This window comes from Microtus oregoni, unplaced genomic scaffold (assembly GCF_018167655.1).
Source record: "Microtus oregoni isolate MIOR12 unplaced genomic scaffold, Mior012 000037F_ref0000500, whole genome shotgun sequence".
NCBI lineage: Eukaryota > Metazoa > Chordata > Mammalia > Rodentia > Cricetidae > Microtus > Microtus oregoni.
The window spans coordinates 18,917,163-18,937,259 of record NW_024543096.1 but is presented as its reverse complement, the minus strand read 5'-3'; the positions used below and the strand labels follow the sequence as shown (position 1 = coordinate 18,937,259).

The 20,097-nt window shown below is 40.0% G+C and overlaps 1 protein-coding gene across 3 annotated transcripts in view; it reads left to right on the top strand.

The window, feature by feature from the left end:
* Grb14 (growth factor receptor bound protein 14) overlaps positions 1-1,600 on the top strand; it is a 98,681-nt gene extending 97,081 nt beyond the window's left edge. Inside the window, exon 14 of one of the 3 annotated variants that reach the window (XM_041631667.1) lies at positions 1,197-1,600. In XM_041631667.1, coding sequence (XP_041487601.1) covers positions 1,197-1,343 — 147 coding nt within the window. In that variant the 3' untranslated portion in view covers positions 1,344-1,600. The remainder of the gene's footprint in view (positions 1-1,196) is intronic. The other 2 variants (XM_041631666.1, XM_041631668.1) reach the window with 2 other exon arrangements.
* The last annotated feature ends 18,497 nt before the right edge of the window (positions 1,601-20,097 follow it).

Sequence of the window (20,097 nt, the reverse complement as noted above, 5' to 3'; positions counted from 1 at the left end):
AAACAGTGCTTGAAAGCCCCTGCTTCCTTCTTCCTCTCAAATATATATACTTTTTTATGTTAACTTCTTCTTTTTTTATTTATTTATTAAAGATTTCTGTCTCTTCCCCGCCACCGCCTCCCATCTCCCTCCCCCTCCCTCAACCAAGTCCCCCTCCCTCGTCAGCCCAAAGAGCAATCAGGGTTCCCTGCCCTGTGGGAAGTCCAGAATTCTACCAGCGATGTTAACTCTTTTTAACAGTGACGAAATCAAAGGTGTTGTATAGCTAGTGGATATACAAATTATTCTTAGAACATTAAGAAAATCCTTTGTTATAGTCTGCTTTGGTGTTCCTCTTGTGTTGCTGATGCATATACACATGTGTGCATGTGTGTGGTGTGCACACTGGGAGCCCCCGAAACAGCAGAGATGTAATTCATCCTCACAAAGGTATTTCTTATGTTGCCAGAATGCTGGTGGTTCCTCCTGAGTCTCTTCTTTCTGAATTTTTCCAGTAGTTGCCTAAAGTGTCCTCCCTGCTTCTTTGATTATTTTTTATTATGTGATCAGCAACCCCAGCAAATATGAAGAGGTTTGTGCCCCAAAGCATGACTAAAAACCAGTCCACAAATCAAATCACAATCCCGGAGAACCTAGACAACAATGAGTACCCTAAGAGAGACATACATAGATATAATCTACATGGGTAGTAGAAAAAGACAAGATCTCCTAAGTAAATTGGGAGCATGGGGACCTTGGGAGAGGGTTGAAGGGGAGGGGGGAGGCAGAGAGGGGAGCAGAGAAAAATGTAGAGCTCAATAAAAATCAATTGAAAAACCGCAAAAACTCTAAATGGAAACAGATGTTTTGTGCTTAGTAAAGACTACAGAATCCTCACTGCTGATAGGCAATTGTTGTGCTATCCTAAATATGCTGAACACTGGGAGAATTAGGAGAGAAAGAACTAGACTGCTTAATAAAAGAATAGATAGCTCCTTTTAAATGCAAGAAATATTACCAGGCAAAGTGACCACGGGGCTATTTTTATTGTCCTTAGTTTTATAGACTTGTTGATTTAGGCTTATGAAAACATAGTGTGCAGAGAACTATATTTGCAGTTCTGGGCGGTTTATCCCCTCCTTTGTTTTGTTTTTAAAATATTTGCTTGTTTGCTTATTGCTGTTCCTTTCACTTGCTTGTTGCTTGTCCTATTGAAGGTGGAAGATGATGGTGAGTTGTTCCACACCCTGGATGATGGCCACACAAGATTTACAGATCTCATCCAGCTGGTGGAGTTCTACCAGCTCAACAAGGGAGTCCTTCCTTGCAAGTTGAAACATTACTGTACTAGGATGGCCCTTTAGCCAAACTGTATGTGACTCAAAAAAAAAATGGAAGAAAAAGGATACAAGAGAAGAATGTTTAAGGAGAAAAATAAAAAATAGGCTGAAAATAAACCATGGTGAAAAAAATTGAGTTACAAGAATGGTCATGCATTGAAACTTAGTGAAGACTTGGATTGGTATTATACTCATTACTTAAAATTTATTAGTTAAAATTAAACCTTAGTAAAAAAAATACTTGCTTGTGTTTTGTGTGATTATACATTCCTATAGTATTTTGTTAAACATGTAACTTTAAGGAACAAATTGTCTTTGTTTACTTTTTTACCACCAGTATTCTCACCATGAAGTATGAAAGAGCAATGGGGGTAGGTGTACAGATTGGGGACACATGCTTCCCCTGAGCGCTGATGAGCCAAAGACTTGACAGGCATGAGCTCAAGGTCTGACTGTGCCATGAAGTGAGACCCTGTCTTAAAGAACAAGGCTTTGGATGTAGCCACGTGGTTCTGCCATTGCTTGAAGTCCTGGGTGTGATTCCTCAGCACAGCCAAAAGGGAAAACCAAAAACTGATTCAGAATGTTTCTTTACACACTGCATTTCAGCTATGCTACCTTAACAATATTAATAATATAATAAAAGCTTGAGTTATCAATTAAATGGAGCTACCTATAACTAGGCTTATATAGTTATAAACTATTTTAATGTAGATATACTCCTGAGTTTAAAATAGTCAAAGCAGGGAAAAATCCAATTCATATTGTTAAGTGGGCTGAATTATTTTTTGGAAAATTGTTTTTTGAGATAATTCATAATGTTTTAAAATCTCTAGTTATACAGTCTCTCCCAGTAATAAACCCTTAGTTGTAGATTATTAATTTTTTTTCATTTATTAAATTCATTCATTCATTCACTCATTTTTTGGTAGAGAGATTTATCTTTAAGGAAATAATCAAAACATAGAAAAGGTTAGGATAATTAACATGTGCTTCAAGACTTATAATCTATGATTTTGTGCCTGGTCACCACTATATTTCACATTTCTCTCATGGTCTGGTTTGCACCATACTTTAGATCCTTTTACTAATAGATCAGTTTCCCAACAGAGCAGGTGAAATTCAAGGTTTCAATTGAAAGATCCAAACAGTTAAACCTGTTTTCTTTGCTTTGTGTGTTTTCCTTTTAGCTCCTCACTGTGGTAGCTAATCAAGTTGCAAACTTGAAACACTGAGATACTAACCTCTCTCATCATCTTGGAGACCTTCCAGAAAGAAGCCACTACCTCCTCCTCTTCCTTTTCTCTGCCCTTCCTCCTTCGGCTCCTCCTCTTTTTCCTTCCTTCCTTCCTTCCTTCCTTCCTTCCTTTCTTCTATGACTCTTTTTTTCCTTTTGGGGGATAGTAATAGTTGTTCTTAAAAAAGGACTAGAAACAAAACACCAGCAAACTTTGATATATCTTTTTTTTTTGTTTTTAAACTGACCTTTGTAAGAACTTTGTGGGAAAGTTAAAGATTTCTTAAAAAATATTTCAGAAGTGCATACTTTATCTTAGATAACAGTGCTGTATTTTGGTAACAGAGCATGGTAAATATTCCCAAGATGCTAATAAAAATCAGTCATCACTGAGATGTAATTATTGTTCAACTTACTTTAATATTGTAAGCTTAACTCCTGAAGTACTGAAACATAGGCCATTTGTGTGTTGTAAAATCCTGGTCTGCTCTCTCTGAAGGCTTAAAGATACAGGATCTTTAACTGTATCAGTCCCTCTTCATCTTCCAGAACAGGTCTGAGTAGATCTGATTTATTTCTAATTCATGAAACACACTTTGTGTTTTGAGTTAGAATACATTTTATCATTTTTACACAGTCCAGATAGATAATATCATAAACTAGGCTGCTCGCATAAATCCTAATCCTAATCAATTGACCCATTTGTGTTTGTCTTTGTTATTTATGTCTCTGACTCTATTTATAATCTAGAGTTATTATAAATCAAAGAAAATTATTGAGGGAAGCTTGGTGAAGGGAAGTCATTAGTTTTTATTCCTTTTGAAAATGTGTGTGTGTGTGTGAGAGAGAGAATTTAATGTAATATTAAGTCTGGTGATGTCAGACTCATTCAATTGCTAGAGGATTTCAATGTATTCCTCAGAAAATATGAATTACCTTTAGGTTATTTTCCACTTTGATTTAACTCTGTTCACTCAGTTTGCACAGTTTGGATAAGGGTGAGGAAGAATCAGTTGCTTTCTTCTCTGTGTGTTAACATGTTGCAGTGTGTTCCACTCTCTTAGAGAGGAGGGGATGGGGTGCAAACACCTGTTCTCCATTCTTTCTCTTCCCCTGATACTTAAGGATAAGAGTATTATCAAAAAATATTTAAATATCCCAGAAAACAAGATTAAAAAGTGTTAGGAGTGTTTTGTTTAAAATTAATTGCTCATTTGTGCCAGAGTATAGGCCTTGTCTTGTTGAGGAGACTAGATAGGTGTTCGGGTTTAGTGTTCTTTCAGAGGGCTTACCATTAGTTAATCAGAATCCTCTAAGGCCTCTGACTTTTGAACAATGATAATTGCAGACATTTTATTTGTATGTTTAGTCCTCAGGTTATAGTGTCTGGGAGGAGGAAGGATTGTTATCGGCAAAGTTACAGAGCAGTTCCCAGAGCTGGCCTCACTATTAAGAAAGATGTTCTCTCCATTGACAGACATTTGTAAGCCCCAAGGTGTTCTGGATACACCCAGTGGCTGGCTGAAGCTTATGGACATCTGTCATGGGATGCCTTGAAATATATGTACAATTGTATAATGTGTATAAATAGACTTGGAGCTAATTGTGTAGATACATACTTCTGTATTCTTCTACATCTAGATGACCTCATTGCAAACCCTGATGAGAAGTTTCTTTCTGTGTCTACTTCCGGAACAGTGTTTTGTGTTTTTCATGTAAATCTTTGAGTTTCTATCTTGTGTTCTCTGGAAGCTCAGTAGGTGACTCAGAGCTCTACTTATACTCCCAGAAGGGCAGAATAATCTTCTTGAATGCCGGGCCCCTCTAACCTTTGTTGAACATTCATCGACAGCTCCATGCCTGCTCTGGGATGTATCATTTTTGCCCATCTTGGCTCTTGCTTTGCCCATCTGTGATGTTTAGGAATGTTCCTTGGGTTATAACTTTGATTTTTGCATAAAAGAAAGGCCAGACTCTTGCTCTTGGCTGAGCATGTAAAAAAATAATCACCTTAAAAATATTGCAGAAGTTTCTCAAGTATGTTTCTCTCCAGTACAAATGCACATTTGTGTAGCTGTAATGCCATGTGATCGAGTCTTCATCTTGCCAGTTGCCTTACTAAGTTCACAAAATTCCCAGCTTTCTAATTCAACCTCACTCAATACAGAGGCAGTTAAGATGACAGCTTGGGTTTTACATTATATGGGTTTGAATTCCAAACCATTTTCTGTAAGTACATAGCCCTAGCCAAATAAGGTTTTTAACTCTTTAGAGTACTCCACCATGGCTACCCTCATTATCATCCTTATCTTCACCATCACCTTTTAAATTGCCTTGACTCTTAATTAAAATCACTCATGCCAGACAGTGGTGATGGACACCTTGAATCCTGGTACTTGGGAGGCAGAGGCAGGCAGATCTCTATGAGTTCAAGGCCAGCCTATTCTACAGAGTGCTTTTCAGGACAGTCAAGGCTACACAGAGAACCCTGTCCAGAAAAACACGCACACAAACAAAAATCATTCACGAAAAATGTTTAGCAACTTGTCAAGAATCTCAACGAAGAATTTATATTGCATTATTGACTGTACATTTCGGTCCCCTGCCTGCCAGAGACATCCCTCTTCTGTGTAGTGGCATTGCTTTGTTGCCCATTCTTTGCGCTTCATGCCATGAACAATGTGCTTCGTATGGTGCGCCTCTACGTTTGGTCTAGGCCTCCCTTTCAAGGCTGTATCTTGGAAGTAGCCAGGAGCACTGCTGCTGGTCCTGCCCCTAACTTCTGTAGAGCCAGTGAGGACGGCCAGACTATGTTTGTACCAGATCCTACAGAACATCCCTAATTGTTTTCACCTGCTATGTAGGACAATGAAAATGAATTTGCTATTCTCAATTGTTGAATCTTCTTCTTTCCTAGTAATGGAAAATACAATAAAAAATATGGAAGGATGAAAACTCATTTTGGGGATATTGAATTGACACTATCGGGGGGGGGGGAGAAGGAATGCCAGGGTAGGTGGGAAGTTGAAAGAACTCTTCCTAGGTGATTTTTTTCAACACTGAGAAATTAGGAAACTGCATACAATCGTCCACCGTGAGACAAAGTAGGATTTGCTTTAGTTAAGTGAGACCACTGTAAGGTAGTTCAGTATTTTTTATTCCATTTTATAAAACTTATTAGTCATTGTAAGTAGGATTTATCCCTTTATTCATCTTTGCATCTCTTTTAAGCATCTCCATTAATTGTGATGGCTGATGAACGTGCATGGCAGAAGCCTGAATAGTCCTTCAGGGAAAAAAAGAAGTTGAGAATTACCTTCTCTACTTAGGCTGTGGTCTTTGTCATTGAGAGGACCCAGAAAATTTCCATTCCAAGGACCTGCTTTCTAGATGTGGTCTCCTCTCCCCATCTTGCACCCCTGTTCCTCTGATACCTTTCCTTGGTTTCTCATAGAAAATTGCTTAGCCTTTCGACTGTCTTGCTCTTGTGTGTCTTATCTTCTTGGTACTTTTTGAACTTGTTCTTCACTCCATGACACAATTACGAACTTCAATTTTTTAAAATGGTGCTTTCATGTAAGTTCCAGAACCCTGTGCATTAGCTGAAATCATCTGTGAAGCTCCTGAAGAACTGGGATTTTAGTCGCTGGATTTATAGAGAGAATGCAGCTGCCGCTCATTCGTTAACTAATATCAAGATTGTTGAAGGTGTCACCCAGTTCTTCCCCACACTCACCAGTCCCCAGAAGTTGTAAGATGTGCGCTTAAAACAAGTCAGAAGAAAGGAAACTGTTGGGACTAATTGAGTCCTGGCCTTGAACTCTCTCAGGAATCCCTGTCTAGAGCCTTCTAATTGAAGCGACTGAAAGCTATGCTTTGCCTAGAGGATCAGAGGATGGGATTTTCACCTGTTGGCCATACGCCTCCAAGGTGCTATTAAAGAAGGACTTTTTGTTACCAGTGTTGGAAGGCCTGTGTGTTGGTCTGTCTCTGGGTGTGTATTCTCAACCTCCAGCCCCTCGCCCGAAGCTCGCGAACTGGGTTCTAGCGCACAGAGCACAGACGGGGGCCGCGGTTTGCGGCAGAAACATCTTTGTGAGTAAAACATTAGACAACATTGGCAAAATCTAATCATTCAGAGTTATGACTCATAGATGGCACACTACTACAAATACTGGTGTTGACAGTGAGAATGCCCTGCGCATCATGCCTTAGCATTTCATGCTAGTTACCCCTCATCTAGCTAAGGTCAATTCATTTTGGGCACGTGACTTGTTTTTGCAAGTAGTCATAAGTGATTACTATCTTATATGTGCTTTGCGCACTGCCCGAAAGATTTGGGAAATGGCTTTAGAAGATTCTGCATGCATGTCTATGTGTATTTTATGTGTGCAATTGTTTGTGTGTGTGTGTGTGTGTATGTACATACAGGTGTGTTCATGCATTTGGAAGCCAGAAGCCAATGTTAGGTTGTCTCCTGCAGTAGCTGTCCACCTCATGTGTCGACAAGGACTGCCACTGAACATAAAGCTCACTGATTTAGTTAGATTTGCTGGTTATTGAACTTCCAGAATCTTTCTGCCTCTACCCCACCTCCCCTCCACGCTTCTAGTCCTGGATCATAGAAACAGGCGATCACACTGACTTTTTATGTAGGTTCTTGAGACTGGGACTCAGATACCCACGCTTCTGCAGCAAATATTTGATCGACTTTGCCATCTCCCCTACCCCTGTAATAAGTTTTGATTGATATGGTGGTGAGGTTTTAGGAAATTGACAGTATAAATATATAATTTCTGAAGAATTTAGTTCCTCTGATGAAGTTGAATCTATGAATGTGTGAACTTCTAATATTGGAACACTGAGGACAATACTGTCAACATTCATGCAATGCTTCTCGAGGTGTACTTTGTGAATTAAATACACGAGAAATTCTCAGAGTTTCTACTATAGATAGGCAATGGTGCCACCAAATTTCTAGTGGCAATAAGCCTTCCAGTTCATTGTTCTTTACTTGAGAGTCAAACTAAACTTTAGACTCAGTTCTAAACTTTGAGAATATTAATTTACTTGATGTCTTCTGGCTCATTGGTTTTTATCCTAATTAGAGTAGCAGGGAAATTCAGCAAATTCCTGGCACCGTGAGATGACAATCTTGATGTCTATTGTGAAACACTAAAACACGCTTTATCTGCTCACTTAGTTTTTCTTATTTTAACTCAGAACAGTAAGAAATTTTATCAGCTCATTTTACACCAGGTGGTTACCACCTATGAGTGATTTACAAGATTTTGAATTCATCCATTTGGGGCACTAAAGGCAATGGAGAGATAGGGAATATGATTTGGACAATTCTCTTTTACCCTCTGTAGTAAGGAGCCGGAGAATCCATGCAATGCTAGAGGACAGCCAGTAGGTGGCAACAGTGCGCCACAGATTTGCAGAACCAGTGTTTTTCCCTAGGTTCTCTCAGGATTAACTGGCTGGTGGTCTTGTACCTCATACCATCCAATATGTTTTTCCCCTCCCTTATAAATTATTGACTGACTCCGTGCCAATTAGTTCTACCAGTTGGTAGGTTTGTTATCAAGTTAAGCTTCAAGACAAGAACCTGGACTCGAACGATTAAAAATTTAGAAGCAGTTGATTACATATGCAGCTGGTCTGTGAAGTTACTTCTTGAAACTATTATATTGTTTTTTAATACTAATGATTTGTCTAATTAATAAAAAAGGCTTGAAAGGGTGTATGATAAAGTGAGGCTTTTGAGAGAATGAGGATAAATGTCAAGAAGTAAGTACGTTGTTAGGATATGTACACTGTGCACAATAGATACAGCTATTTTAAGAAATGATTCACTTCTCAGAAAATTCTGTATTCTAGAATGTCACAATGGTTATGGAAATTTCATGTCCAACAGATGAATGATCTGAGAGCTAATTAGATAGATTTTGTAAATGATATATTTTTTGCTTGAATTAAAAACATTGGTGACTGTTGTGGATTTTGCAACTGGAAGGTCTGCTGTGCTGCCAGCAGCAAGGCACAGAGGCTCCCGTCACACGAGAGCACTGTCGAGACTCCAGCCCCTGGCTTACAATGGAGCTCTATTTTAGTTGACAATAGAGTTAAGATATGTCCCTAAGCAACTCTGATTGCCAGCTTTTAGGTTTTAAAAATGTATGCATGCATCTCTAGGTCTTGACTGCTCTCTGCTGTGGGCAAGAGTTAAGATTCAGCCCCGATCTTGCCACTGTCACTAGCAAACAAGCCACTGAAACCTCTTGCACTTTTCACCCTCCCCTGTGTCACTGAACACATTAAACAAGGGGAGGGATAGCTAGTCGTGGACTCCTTTGCTCCATGTTCTGTCCCATCACTGGTTCTTTGATTAGGTAATTCCCATTGTAAAAAAAAAATCCTGTAAGGGTAGTTGTGCAGTTTTGACACTGCAGAGAAGAAAACAGAAGGGCTGAAGCTTGCTTTCAAGTCATGGGGCGTGTGATTCAGTAACCTTAGCTTTCAAAAGGGTGCTCTTCAGCACATAATGCTGTTGCTGGGCTTTCGAAGGCCCAGGCATCGCATTGAATACACTCCATGGGTAGCACATTCACGAAGGGCTGGAAGTGCATGCCTCAATGTGAGCACCATTGATACCCAAGTTTGATATTACTGGACAGAAAGTATCTGTCAACCCTCTTCCAGTGTCCTTTGAAGTGGGCCCTTCATGTCTGTGCTGATCTGTAGGATTAAACCTAGTAACCCACACTTGAGACACTGTGGAGACAGGGCCGTGAGGAACATTAATGCTTATTGGCTAACTTGTGGAGCATGATTAGAAGACAGGAGAAAATGTTCTCAGTCTTAAAGATGGGAAAAAACCATCAACAGTAAATAGGTGTGATTAATTCTCTCCAGGTTAGCCTGAGTTCTAGTGTTGACTACCTCGTCTCATGCTAATGCATGGATGTGCAGTTGTGTGCAGTGGCATATTAACCCCAACGCTGCTGCAGAGGGAGATGTACAGGCCCACCGAAACCAAGGAAAGACGACCGCTTTCACAGCTAAAGGGATTGCTAGGTTATTCGTAACTCTGTGTTCTAATCACACAATACGATTTGATTTGTGGTAAAGCACTATGGGTAAATAATATGGCAACTATTAAATGATGTTAAATCTTAGGAACCAAGATGTTTTACTTACCAAAAATGTATTGGTAGCATAATTTGTTTTCTATTCTTTAATAATTTAGGATTTGCTTGTATAGTGAAAGGATTTTTTTTTTAAAGTTACATATTTTGTAGTTACTCAAACGTAGTTGCTCAAATTTTCAATGGCCTGATGGTGGTTATCTCTACTTATCTTTTCTTTAACAACCTGGTCTATAAAGTCTTTGAATAGGGGAATCTTGCCACTAGACACTCCAGTGGGCTAGGATTTGTGGGAGCCAGCGTGTGCTGGGGAGAGGAATAAGAAGATCATATGTCTCCGCCCCAGAAAGACTCGGGGCCAAGCCTGCTTATTAACTCTGTGACTTGAGATGAGCAACGTTTCCTTTCACAAAAAGAATTGCCATATGAATCCAGATTAAACACACAAAGCAGAAGGTCTAGGTTGTAGAATAAAATCTTTCAATAAATATTATTTTTGATGTCTTTTTCTTTCTCTTTTGAATACAACAGCCATTCCTTAAGTTCAAAGGATAAATGACCACTATGGTAACCATGTGTCTTTTAAAGCCATGTAAGGATTATTATGTCCAGTCTCACTATGTTTTTTTCAGTGCCATGTATTCTAATTTGTTCCTACTTTTTTTTTTTTAAAGGCAGCTGTAGTAGGAGAGCATTTGCCTTGCATGCATGAGCCTTGGTGTGTGTTCAGCACCAATACCACACTCAAGATAGAATGCAAATCATAACTCGCTTGAGTTCTCTGCAACACTCTGGGCTAGGCTTTTGTGGGTTGCTGTGTTTGTTCTGGGTAGGTTCCTCCCCTGCCCTCTTTTTGAATCCATTCCCCTAGACGTAGACATTTTTCTCACCCAGGGTCTCCTTTGCTATTCATCGTCTGACTGTACTTCAGTGAGCTACAGAAAAGGCACATTTTCACTGAAACCATCCAAGAAAAAAGACAAGTTAGATTTATACGGCAAACTGTTCTCTCAGAGGCTTACATTCCTAAGAACACATTCAAGTGTACTTTGTCAAATTAGTGTGTGTTTGGAAGAGCCTGGATGGTTCTCTTGGACAGGCATTGCATTTCATGTTCTGCTGTCGGGTCTGGCCATGCTGTCTGCCAGGATAGGCAGGCAAATATGGTCTGATTTGAATAATAGATATGTCTCCCACCAAAAGATACAAAAACAGAACAGAATCTTTCCTCAACACTTAAAAATAATTTTGATGGCTGGAGAGATGGCTTGGTGATTAAGAGCATGGGTTGCTCTTGCACAGGATCCAGGTTCAATTTCCAGCACCTATGTGGTGGCTAACAACTGTCTGTGAATATAATTTCAGAGGATGTGGCACACTCTTTGGCCTTGACACATGACATGTACATGGTGCCCATACTTAGGCAAAACACTCAGACACATGAAATAGATATAAATAAAAACTAAGAATTATTTTTGATTATTTCTTCTTTCCTTTGCTAGCATGTTAGCAATATATGAAAATAATCTTCAATTTGTGTATAAGGTAGCTACTGAAGCTGTTTTATTCTAACTCTGACACACCTATTTAACATTTAGTGATCACATCCTATGTCCCAGCAATTGTCATGTGGTGAGAAACTGAAGTATAAAAAAGACAAGGTCTTTGTCCTCAAAGAACTCACAAGCAAGGAAGCCATAAAGCTATGAACAGGTAATTATGAAAATATGCTGTCTAGATAGAGAACAAAATCGCATATACGATGACTCTAATTGGGTAACTTCACCCTGCATTTACTGTTATTGTTTTCAAAAATACATGTTCTCATCTTGTATCTTTTCCTCAAAGATTTTAATGGAAGTGTTCAAAATATTTTATCTCCCCTCATACTATTGTTTCCTACCATTCAAGTTCATAAAATCTTAATTTCCATGTTCCAGAATAAAAATTTTAATATACATATATACACACAAACGTATATACTTCTGATTTTTGAATTGTATTCATAAGCCTCCTTTCTATGCACAAATTTTCCTTTTAGATTTCAATATATGACAATATTTATAGAAAGATTCTATGGCATATACTTACTATTTTATAACAGTAATAGTATGGACAATGTCAGTGAATAGCCACACAGACTACAGCATTTTATATTTCCATATCACTTGATACTTTTCAAAATATATTTTTTAATATCTGAGTCTTTGGATACATGTTTCCCAGAAGAAATGGACCATGTTTCTTACAGACAAAAAGGGGTAGAGTCTATGGCTCCCTCTTTAACACAAAGAAAATTCCAAATGTTTACGTGATCCTTGACTTGTCAGAGATTGCAGATGCACTTCAGATACGGTTGGCTGATTGTATAAATGAGTTTTTCCACTTTTATAGTTATATCAACAGACATTTCGTTAAATTATACTTAAAGATTTGATGAGATAGGTACTGGAGAAAGGAAGTCAGCTCAAATTTCATTGTCACGTTCTGATTAGTCTAGGTGTGGCGGAGTCTGAGAGGGTGGTCTTAATCAGCGCAATCATTTGCAGGAAGTAATGAAACTTAATAAAAAATAATTCCAAGAGACCTCGTTAAGCTGGAACATTATTATCAAACAGATATATGTGTGGAAGACTGTACCAATAAATTTCGGAGCTGTGGACACATAACCACATAAAGAAATGAAGGTCAGTGAAGAGGAACCACTTCTCTTGTACTGGGAGAAAGTGTGCTTCCTGGTTTTGTTTTATTTCTCTGCTAAAAAGAAGAAGAGGTGCTTTTGGTTTTCCACCCTGGCGTGTTTGAAAAATCCAGTATGTCTGCATGCACTGCGTGAAACACAAATACATTCTAAAAAAATGTATTGGATTATTTCTGCTACCCAAGTTTAAGATCTAGCTGACCACAGCAGTCTCCTGAAGTTTGGGGGTCTTGATACCCTAATAACAGTGCTTTGGATTATAGTCATGAATAGCGATGTAGGATTACTTAATCCAGAGAGTTTGCTTTTGAATGCAGAATTTAGTAAACACTCAGTATTGTTGCAGTGTTGAGCTTAATACAGCTAAAGCCAACAGGTGAATATGCTTGAGAACAGGTTATGTTAGTTTTACAATTAACAACAAATTTAAAGTTCTTCCTTTGACATGAGATAAAGAAACAGATGTGCTTGGTTGGATTTGCTTGTTACAGAACACGTATACACACTGGCATGAAATTGCTGTAGACTTAAAAATAACCGGCTTGCAACTTTCACACTGGAAACTGCCAGCACAGATGACTACAGCTTGGCTGGGCCAGGAGAAAACCAAATCCATTACAGAACACAGGGGATTAATGAATTTTGTAAAGAGACCGAATCAGATGAATTTTAGGTATAATTGTACAAACCCAGGCATCAATGAAGATAAACATTATATAATCCCCTTAAAGATATTTTTTAAATCTGTGTAAAATATCTCAAGAATTTGAAAAATTTTTATTTTTATTTTTTTGGATTTTTCAAGACAGGGTTTCTCGGTAGCTTTTGGTTCCTGTCCTGGAACTAGCTCTTGTAGACCAGGCTGGCCTCGAGCTCACAGAGATCTGCCTGCCTCTGCTTCTCGAGTGCTGGGATTAAAGGCGTGCACCACCACCGCCCGGCTCAAATTTTTATTTCTTATACTGAATCCAATGAAGACTTAGAAGAGCAAGAAGGAGTTACCTTTATTTGATTTTTGTATTTTCCTTTTAGGCATAAGAAGTTAGGAAAGGCCTGACTCCTGCTTGCTGATTGCAGCCTTGAACGGAATTATTTGAGAAGAAAAGTCTGATAATCCTTGAGCCATTTTTGGGTCGGGACACCTTGCATGTTCCCACTCTGGTTCTGCACTAACAACTGCTTTAAAGCTATTCTTTCCCCTAATTCTTGCCTGACAGTCAAATGTTGGTTTTATTCATGTATGCCTTTAGGAAGAGATTTAATAGTCTGCTCTTGTTTTGTGGTTTCTCTTCTCTCTTTCACCTGTGCAGTCCATGTTCTCTCTGGAAGCCTTCTCAAGCCTCCTGTCTTGCACCTTGGCCCTAGGCAGACATCGCCAGTGGCCATTAATGTTGAATTTCTCTCCTGCCAGGTGATGTGGGAGTGTCATATATCAATCTGCTGATTTCATTGGTTAAGCAATAAAGAAACTGCTTGGCCCTCATAGGTTAAAACATAGGTGGGAGGAGTAAACAGAACGGAATGCTGGGAGGAAGAGGAAGTGAGCTCAGAGACGCCATGCTCCCCTCTCTGGGCAGATGCACGCAATGAAGCAAGCTGTCAAGTCAGACATGCTGAATCATTCCCGGTAAGACCGGGGCTACACAGATTATTAGAGATGGGTTGATCAGGATATCAGAATTAGCCAGTAAGGGCTAGAGCTAAAGGGCCAAGCAGTGTTTAAATGAATGCAATTTGTGTGTTGTTATTTCGGGCATAAGCTAGCAGGCGGCCAGGGTGCTGGGGACGCAGCCCCGCCGCTCCTATTACAACAGCCAGGTTCATGGCAGATTGATCTCTAGCCCTGGGAACAAAGCCGTGTGCCACCACACCCTGCTCAGAAGCCATTTCTGCGATTGTTTACCATTTCACTGCTTACATCCCTGTTTCTGTGTCTGGATTCTTATTCGTGTCCATCATTCAAGTTGTGTTTTATACTCTCTAAGCACATGGCGTTCCCTACTAGGACTTTATATAAAGCAAGATCTTCGCTGGTGAAGCAAATATGTACCTTTCTCTTCTTCCAGAATTAGTTTTGAAATGCTGTCCTCTTCTGTGGATTTAAGAATCAGTTTGTCAGAATCTTTGAGGCTGGAGCGGTGGCTCAGTGTTTAAGAAGACGGGCTGCTTTTCCAGCGCACCAATGAGATTCCCAGAACATATAAAGCTGCTTACAACAGCCTGGAGCTCCAGCCTCAAGGGATCTGATGCCCTCTTCTGTTCTCTACAGGCACCACTTTCCGTGCGTGTGCAGACGTACATGCAGGCGCACTATCCATATGCATAAAAATAAAGAATTTAAAAAGAAGAATCAGTTTGTCAATATATGGAATCCCCCACTGTGCATTTGAGTCCAGTTGTGCCGAGTTTACAAATGCCCATGGCGTTTTCCCTTGTCCACGTTCCATTCGTACATTGGACAAAAGAACCAGTGCCTTTAATGCTAAAGCAACAAATAGCGTGTATATATCACTTTCAGATCTAATGGGACTCTCAAGAAATGTGAACCTGTGCTGGAGAGGTACGTTAGCAAGGAGAGCAGGTGGTGTTTAAAAACAGGAAAGAATTTGGAGGGAATTCAATTTAAAAAAAAAATGGAGAATGAGCAAAAAAAGAATCATAACCATGGCAGAGAATGAAATGAAATTTTATCAGGTATGTGTAGGGTGGGAGGGGGCGTTAGGGAGACATCCCAGGAGAGAGGATGCTAGCTGTATTGTTTGATGGCAGTGCTCTGAAATTGGAAACTTTTGAGTGTGTTTCAAAGTGGCAACCTTTTCCCGCAAATAACAAATAAATTAGTTTCACGAGCCATTGCCAAGTTCAAGCTCTAGAATCCGCCTGTGTAAATGGTCGGTGCCAATGCCTTCTTGTCCATCCCCACTCTCCTCTGCCAGCTTCACTGCTGATTGGGTACTGATGGATGGCATTGTTCTGTTCCACGGTGGCACTTTATAAATAACAGAATGTGTGATTCCTACGTTCACAGAAATTGGACCTTATGGAAACAGACGATTTCCCTAAGAGCAAGGCTTTGGATGAATATAGGCAATTTGATCTATCTCTAATAAATGTGTCAACACGGAATTAAAACAAGATATATATGAGTTTAGATTGAGTAGGAACGTTTTGGGTATAGAGCAAATTTGCTATTTAAATGCACTCGTGCAGCCATAAGTGAACAAAACTAAATAAAAATAAAAATAAATTGATACTAGAGAAAATGTCAAGCACGTTTTGCATGTTTGTTTGGCAAACTTCTCTATTTGGCATTAACCAGCATTCATATTTTATTTCCCAAATGTCCCTCCTTACGATTGTTTCTGAAGGACACTTACGTTCTACTCACAGACATGTTTGTACACTATACTATAACAAAACTGACAGTATTGTGGTAAGAAAAAAATGTAACAAAGAGAAATTTGATCAAAATAAAATAAAGGGAGGGTGGCTCACAGCTTCAAGGTTATCTTCTAAGGGGCTACGGACTCGATGACTTGGAATGTTAAGTCAGCTATTTACATTAGCTAATTAAGAGTTCTGCAGTGAAAGTGCCAGTGGCCAGCTAGATTAAAAAGACTCAAGGAAATCTCGCAGAGACGCTTTCCAGCAGAGAACAGGAGTTACAGGTCTCGGGAATTACGCGAGCTGCAAAGAGTGACCATACTGTCTTGTCACATCCTGCCATTGTGCCAAGGACACCACCAAGTGCAAATTCTCTTTTGATTTGAAGGTTACCCACTAGATCATTTTGATGTCATCGTACTGAGTTCCTCTACTCCATCATGAAACAACACCTTCTCCCTCACCATGTGAAGCACCCACAATCACTACTAATCTTAGCTCTCTGAAGATTCCCTTCTGTGTCACACTCTTTCCCTGATGTGCCTTTGCAAGTTCTCCTTCAGTTCAGAATGCCATTTTCCCTCCTACCCAGTCCACACAAGTAACTTCCTACATTTTCTTCGTGATAGTGTACGCCTTTAACCCCGTTACTCGGGAGGCAGAGGCAGGTGGGTCTCTGTGAGTTTGAGGCCAGCCTGTTTTTCAGAGTGAGTTTCAGATCAGCCAGGGTTACTCAGAGAAAACCTGTCTCTGAAGACAAAAAAAAAAAGGCAAAGCAAAATAAAAGGAAAGAGAGAGAGAGACAGATAGACAGACAGAAAAATAAGAACTAGTGACATTTGTTGCGTGTCTATTGCATGCCATGCACTGGCCTAGGCAATGACAGGACTCTGCTCATGAAGTCCTCATACTGAACTGGTACAGTACATTTTATCATTCCTGTTTGGAAGGTGGGAAAACTGAGATGATAGGAGAGTAAGTAAATTTTCTGAGATCCAGATGACAATATTGTATTTCAGCCCAGATGGACGCCCGTGGAACACTGTGATCTGTGTTACATTGACGCTACAGGACTGTAGCTCTATCCTTTCTGAGCATGTACCATGTCACTATCCAGACCCTGTCCTATAGTGACTATAAATAGATTCCACTTTTTATCTCCCCCATCTCTCACAAGATTCTTAAAGGCAACTAGGAATACTATATAGAATTCAGATTTTGGTTCATAATTAGACAGACCTGCATATAAAATCCCAGCTATCGTACATATTTATAATATAACCTTGACCAATTACTTCACCGCTCAAGGCTCAGTTTGTCTTATCTGCAAAATGGAGATAATAATAGTTGCATTATCATCATGTCATTTGAGAAGCATTAAGTACATTACTAGTACAGAAATTAGCTGTGATAAAATTATTATTTGTACCCTCTAAGTTTAGTGTGGAGCAAGTGGTAGATATGTATTTGTTCCTCAAAACAGGATATGAACGAACAGAGAAAAGACAGATTGTACTATAAATCGGCAAGATATTGACACATTTGTTTCATGAGCTTTGAAACTTTAGCCTCTGGTATTGAGAAGTAAACCTTCTTTAACTGTGTTGTCCTGAAGCATAGGGTCCTCCCGTACCCTCCAAAGATGCCTTTGTCGACTTAGCTGACACATTAAAGCAAGCGGCCAAGGATATTATTTAGGACACAGAAAGTGGATTTTTTTTTCATGTAGTGGTGTTTTCTGAGCTGAAGGACGGGTGGACATTGAGAGAATTGAGTCCTTTTAATAGTTCTTCAAGCAGATGGAAGGAGCTATTGTAGACGAGCGATCTGAGCCATAGGGTTACTGTGTGACCTTCAAGGTTTCATTCTAGTTTACCCTTCAGAACAGGAAAACAAAACTACAAAACTCTGGCTTTCCTTCATCACTGTCCCGTGTGTGTATGTACTATGTCTGAGTGTGCACAAGTGGGGACCCACATCATCTTTGTCAATAAGACCCCGGAAAATCAGCTGGGCTCTACAGGGGAGGTAGGCAATGGCTTGTCTGAAATTTCAGTCTTTAAACATATGCCCTTACAGTTAGAAACCTAAACAAATAAAAAAAACGTGAAACAAGGGAGAAAGAGAGAGAAAATAGAGAGCAAAGAGATGACTTCTATAAAAGATGAAAAGTTCCATGATGTTCATTTTTGTATCCACTGTCAGAGCAGGAGAGATTCACCAAAGTCCCCAGCCTCGACTGACCTCTGCACTTAGAAGTGGTGATGAACATAAGAATGGTGTGACCAAATGCCAAGACAGGAGAGGAAGCCCTGATGGAATTTACTGAGAAATTTGGGGAAGATTCCATTTATAAGGAAATTTTTTCTTAGGTGCAACATAACATTAGTGAGTTGCTGAAAGACACCTACGAATCTCCATCTTCAAGTGTTCTCTACTTCTCAGCCAGGAGAACCTCTGCGGATGACTGTGGGACTTGCTCTATCATTTCTTCACCAGTGATCTGCAAGGTTACCCTGGATCCAGGCCTCACTTCCCTTTTCAATCCATTTTAGGCGTGAGCATTTTGTGGGACCGGGTTCTCTCAGTGAACCCGGATCTCATTGATTCAGCTGGGCTTGCTGGCCAATTAGCTTTACGAATCGTCCTGTCTCTGTATCCCTAAGCTGGGACTACAGATGCTTGCTGTTGTGCCTGGCTTTTATGTGTGGCATGAAGAACTGAACTCAAATCTCATGCTTATGTGGCATGTTCTTTACGGACCATGCCATCTCCCTACATCGTTAAATTAATTTGTAGTTGTAGTATAATAATGATGCTATCAGTGTGTGTGTTAGGGGGAGATCTTAAGAGAGGGTATACACCAACCAGCTTGAGTGGGCCTGACCTAGGTCCTCTGGACAATTGCTGCAGTTGGGTAGCTTGATCCTCTTGTGGGATTCCTGACAGTATGAGTATGACAGTATGAGAGACAACTCCACTGCCTGCTTTTTCTACCCTTCCCTACTACTGGGTTGCCTAGTTCAGCCTTAATAGGAGAATAGGTGCCCAGTCTCACTAGAACTTGACATGTCATGACTGGCAGATATACATGGGAGGCCTGACCTTTTCTGAAGAGAAGGGAGAAGTGGGTGGGGGGGGGAGTTAAGGGGAAGGACTGGGAGGAGAGGAGGGTGGAAAATCTGTGATCGGGCTGTACAAAATAAATTAATTATTAAAAAGAGAGGGTTTATAGTATAACGTGGGAGATGTGAAGAGGAAGAGGGAATATTGTGAAAGAGGTAGGTTTAATAGGGAGAGGGTTGGAGAATAGGGATGGGTGGGAGTATCGATAGCTACCACTAAAAATCGTTGTTAAATCTATATGAAAATCCAATCATATATATACATATGTGCATACATATTTATAGGTATATATTTATATAAAAGCACTTATTTGAAGTTATATACACAGGGGTTGCTGCCTCTCCTAGAAGCCACAGGTTGCAAGATGTGGGATACCCTCCTTAAACCTATTGGTCAACCATGTTCTGGAGATTCCCCAGCAAAACAGATTATTGTCATTGCTCTTTGTTGCCCATCGAAACTTTGCGACATGACCTTATTGCTGAAGAAACTCTGGACACTAGACATGGAGAGATCAAGTTGGTACCGCTTATGGTTGCTCCTTTAGCTTAGGCTCTGGGGTGTAAGGAGGACCTTAGCTTCTTTTGAAACCTCTGTGTAGCCAGTACTTACCTTACTACCTAGAACACACAGTGTTGGGTAAGTGCTCAGCCGCACCTGACAGGTGAAAGAAGGAGTGGATGAACTGTGGCGGCTCTGGTGGAGTTCTATTAGGAGAATCAGTCACTTGGATTGGAGCCCCCAGCCAATAGCTTTGTGCGTTTATGAGGGTCATCCATTAATGGCTCAGTTAATGGCGGAGTGTGAAGCCAATTTACAGAAGGGCTGCAAATGACAGTGTGTCTGGATTCTGCTGAAGGTGAGGACTAATTGAATATTTAATGTGCTTTTGTTATGTGTAAGGGACTCTGGGGGAATCCAGATTTGAGCATGATGTGACATCTTTCCTGTAAATCTTGTAATTTAGATGTGAAGTAGTCCTGTAAACAGGTAAGCTTAGGTGGGTGCGGAAGACCGACCTGCACCCTATACTAACTGTTGTTTTGCTACCGTGTGATGTAAGTGTGGTGTGGGGGCATTGATGCCACCTGGGGTTTCCGAATTACATTGGGAAGTCTGTGATTTCACCGTCTCTCCTTTAGCCTCTTCCCTAGAAGCAATGGGCGCTATGTATTCTTG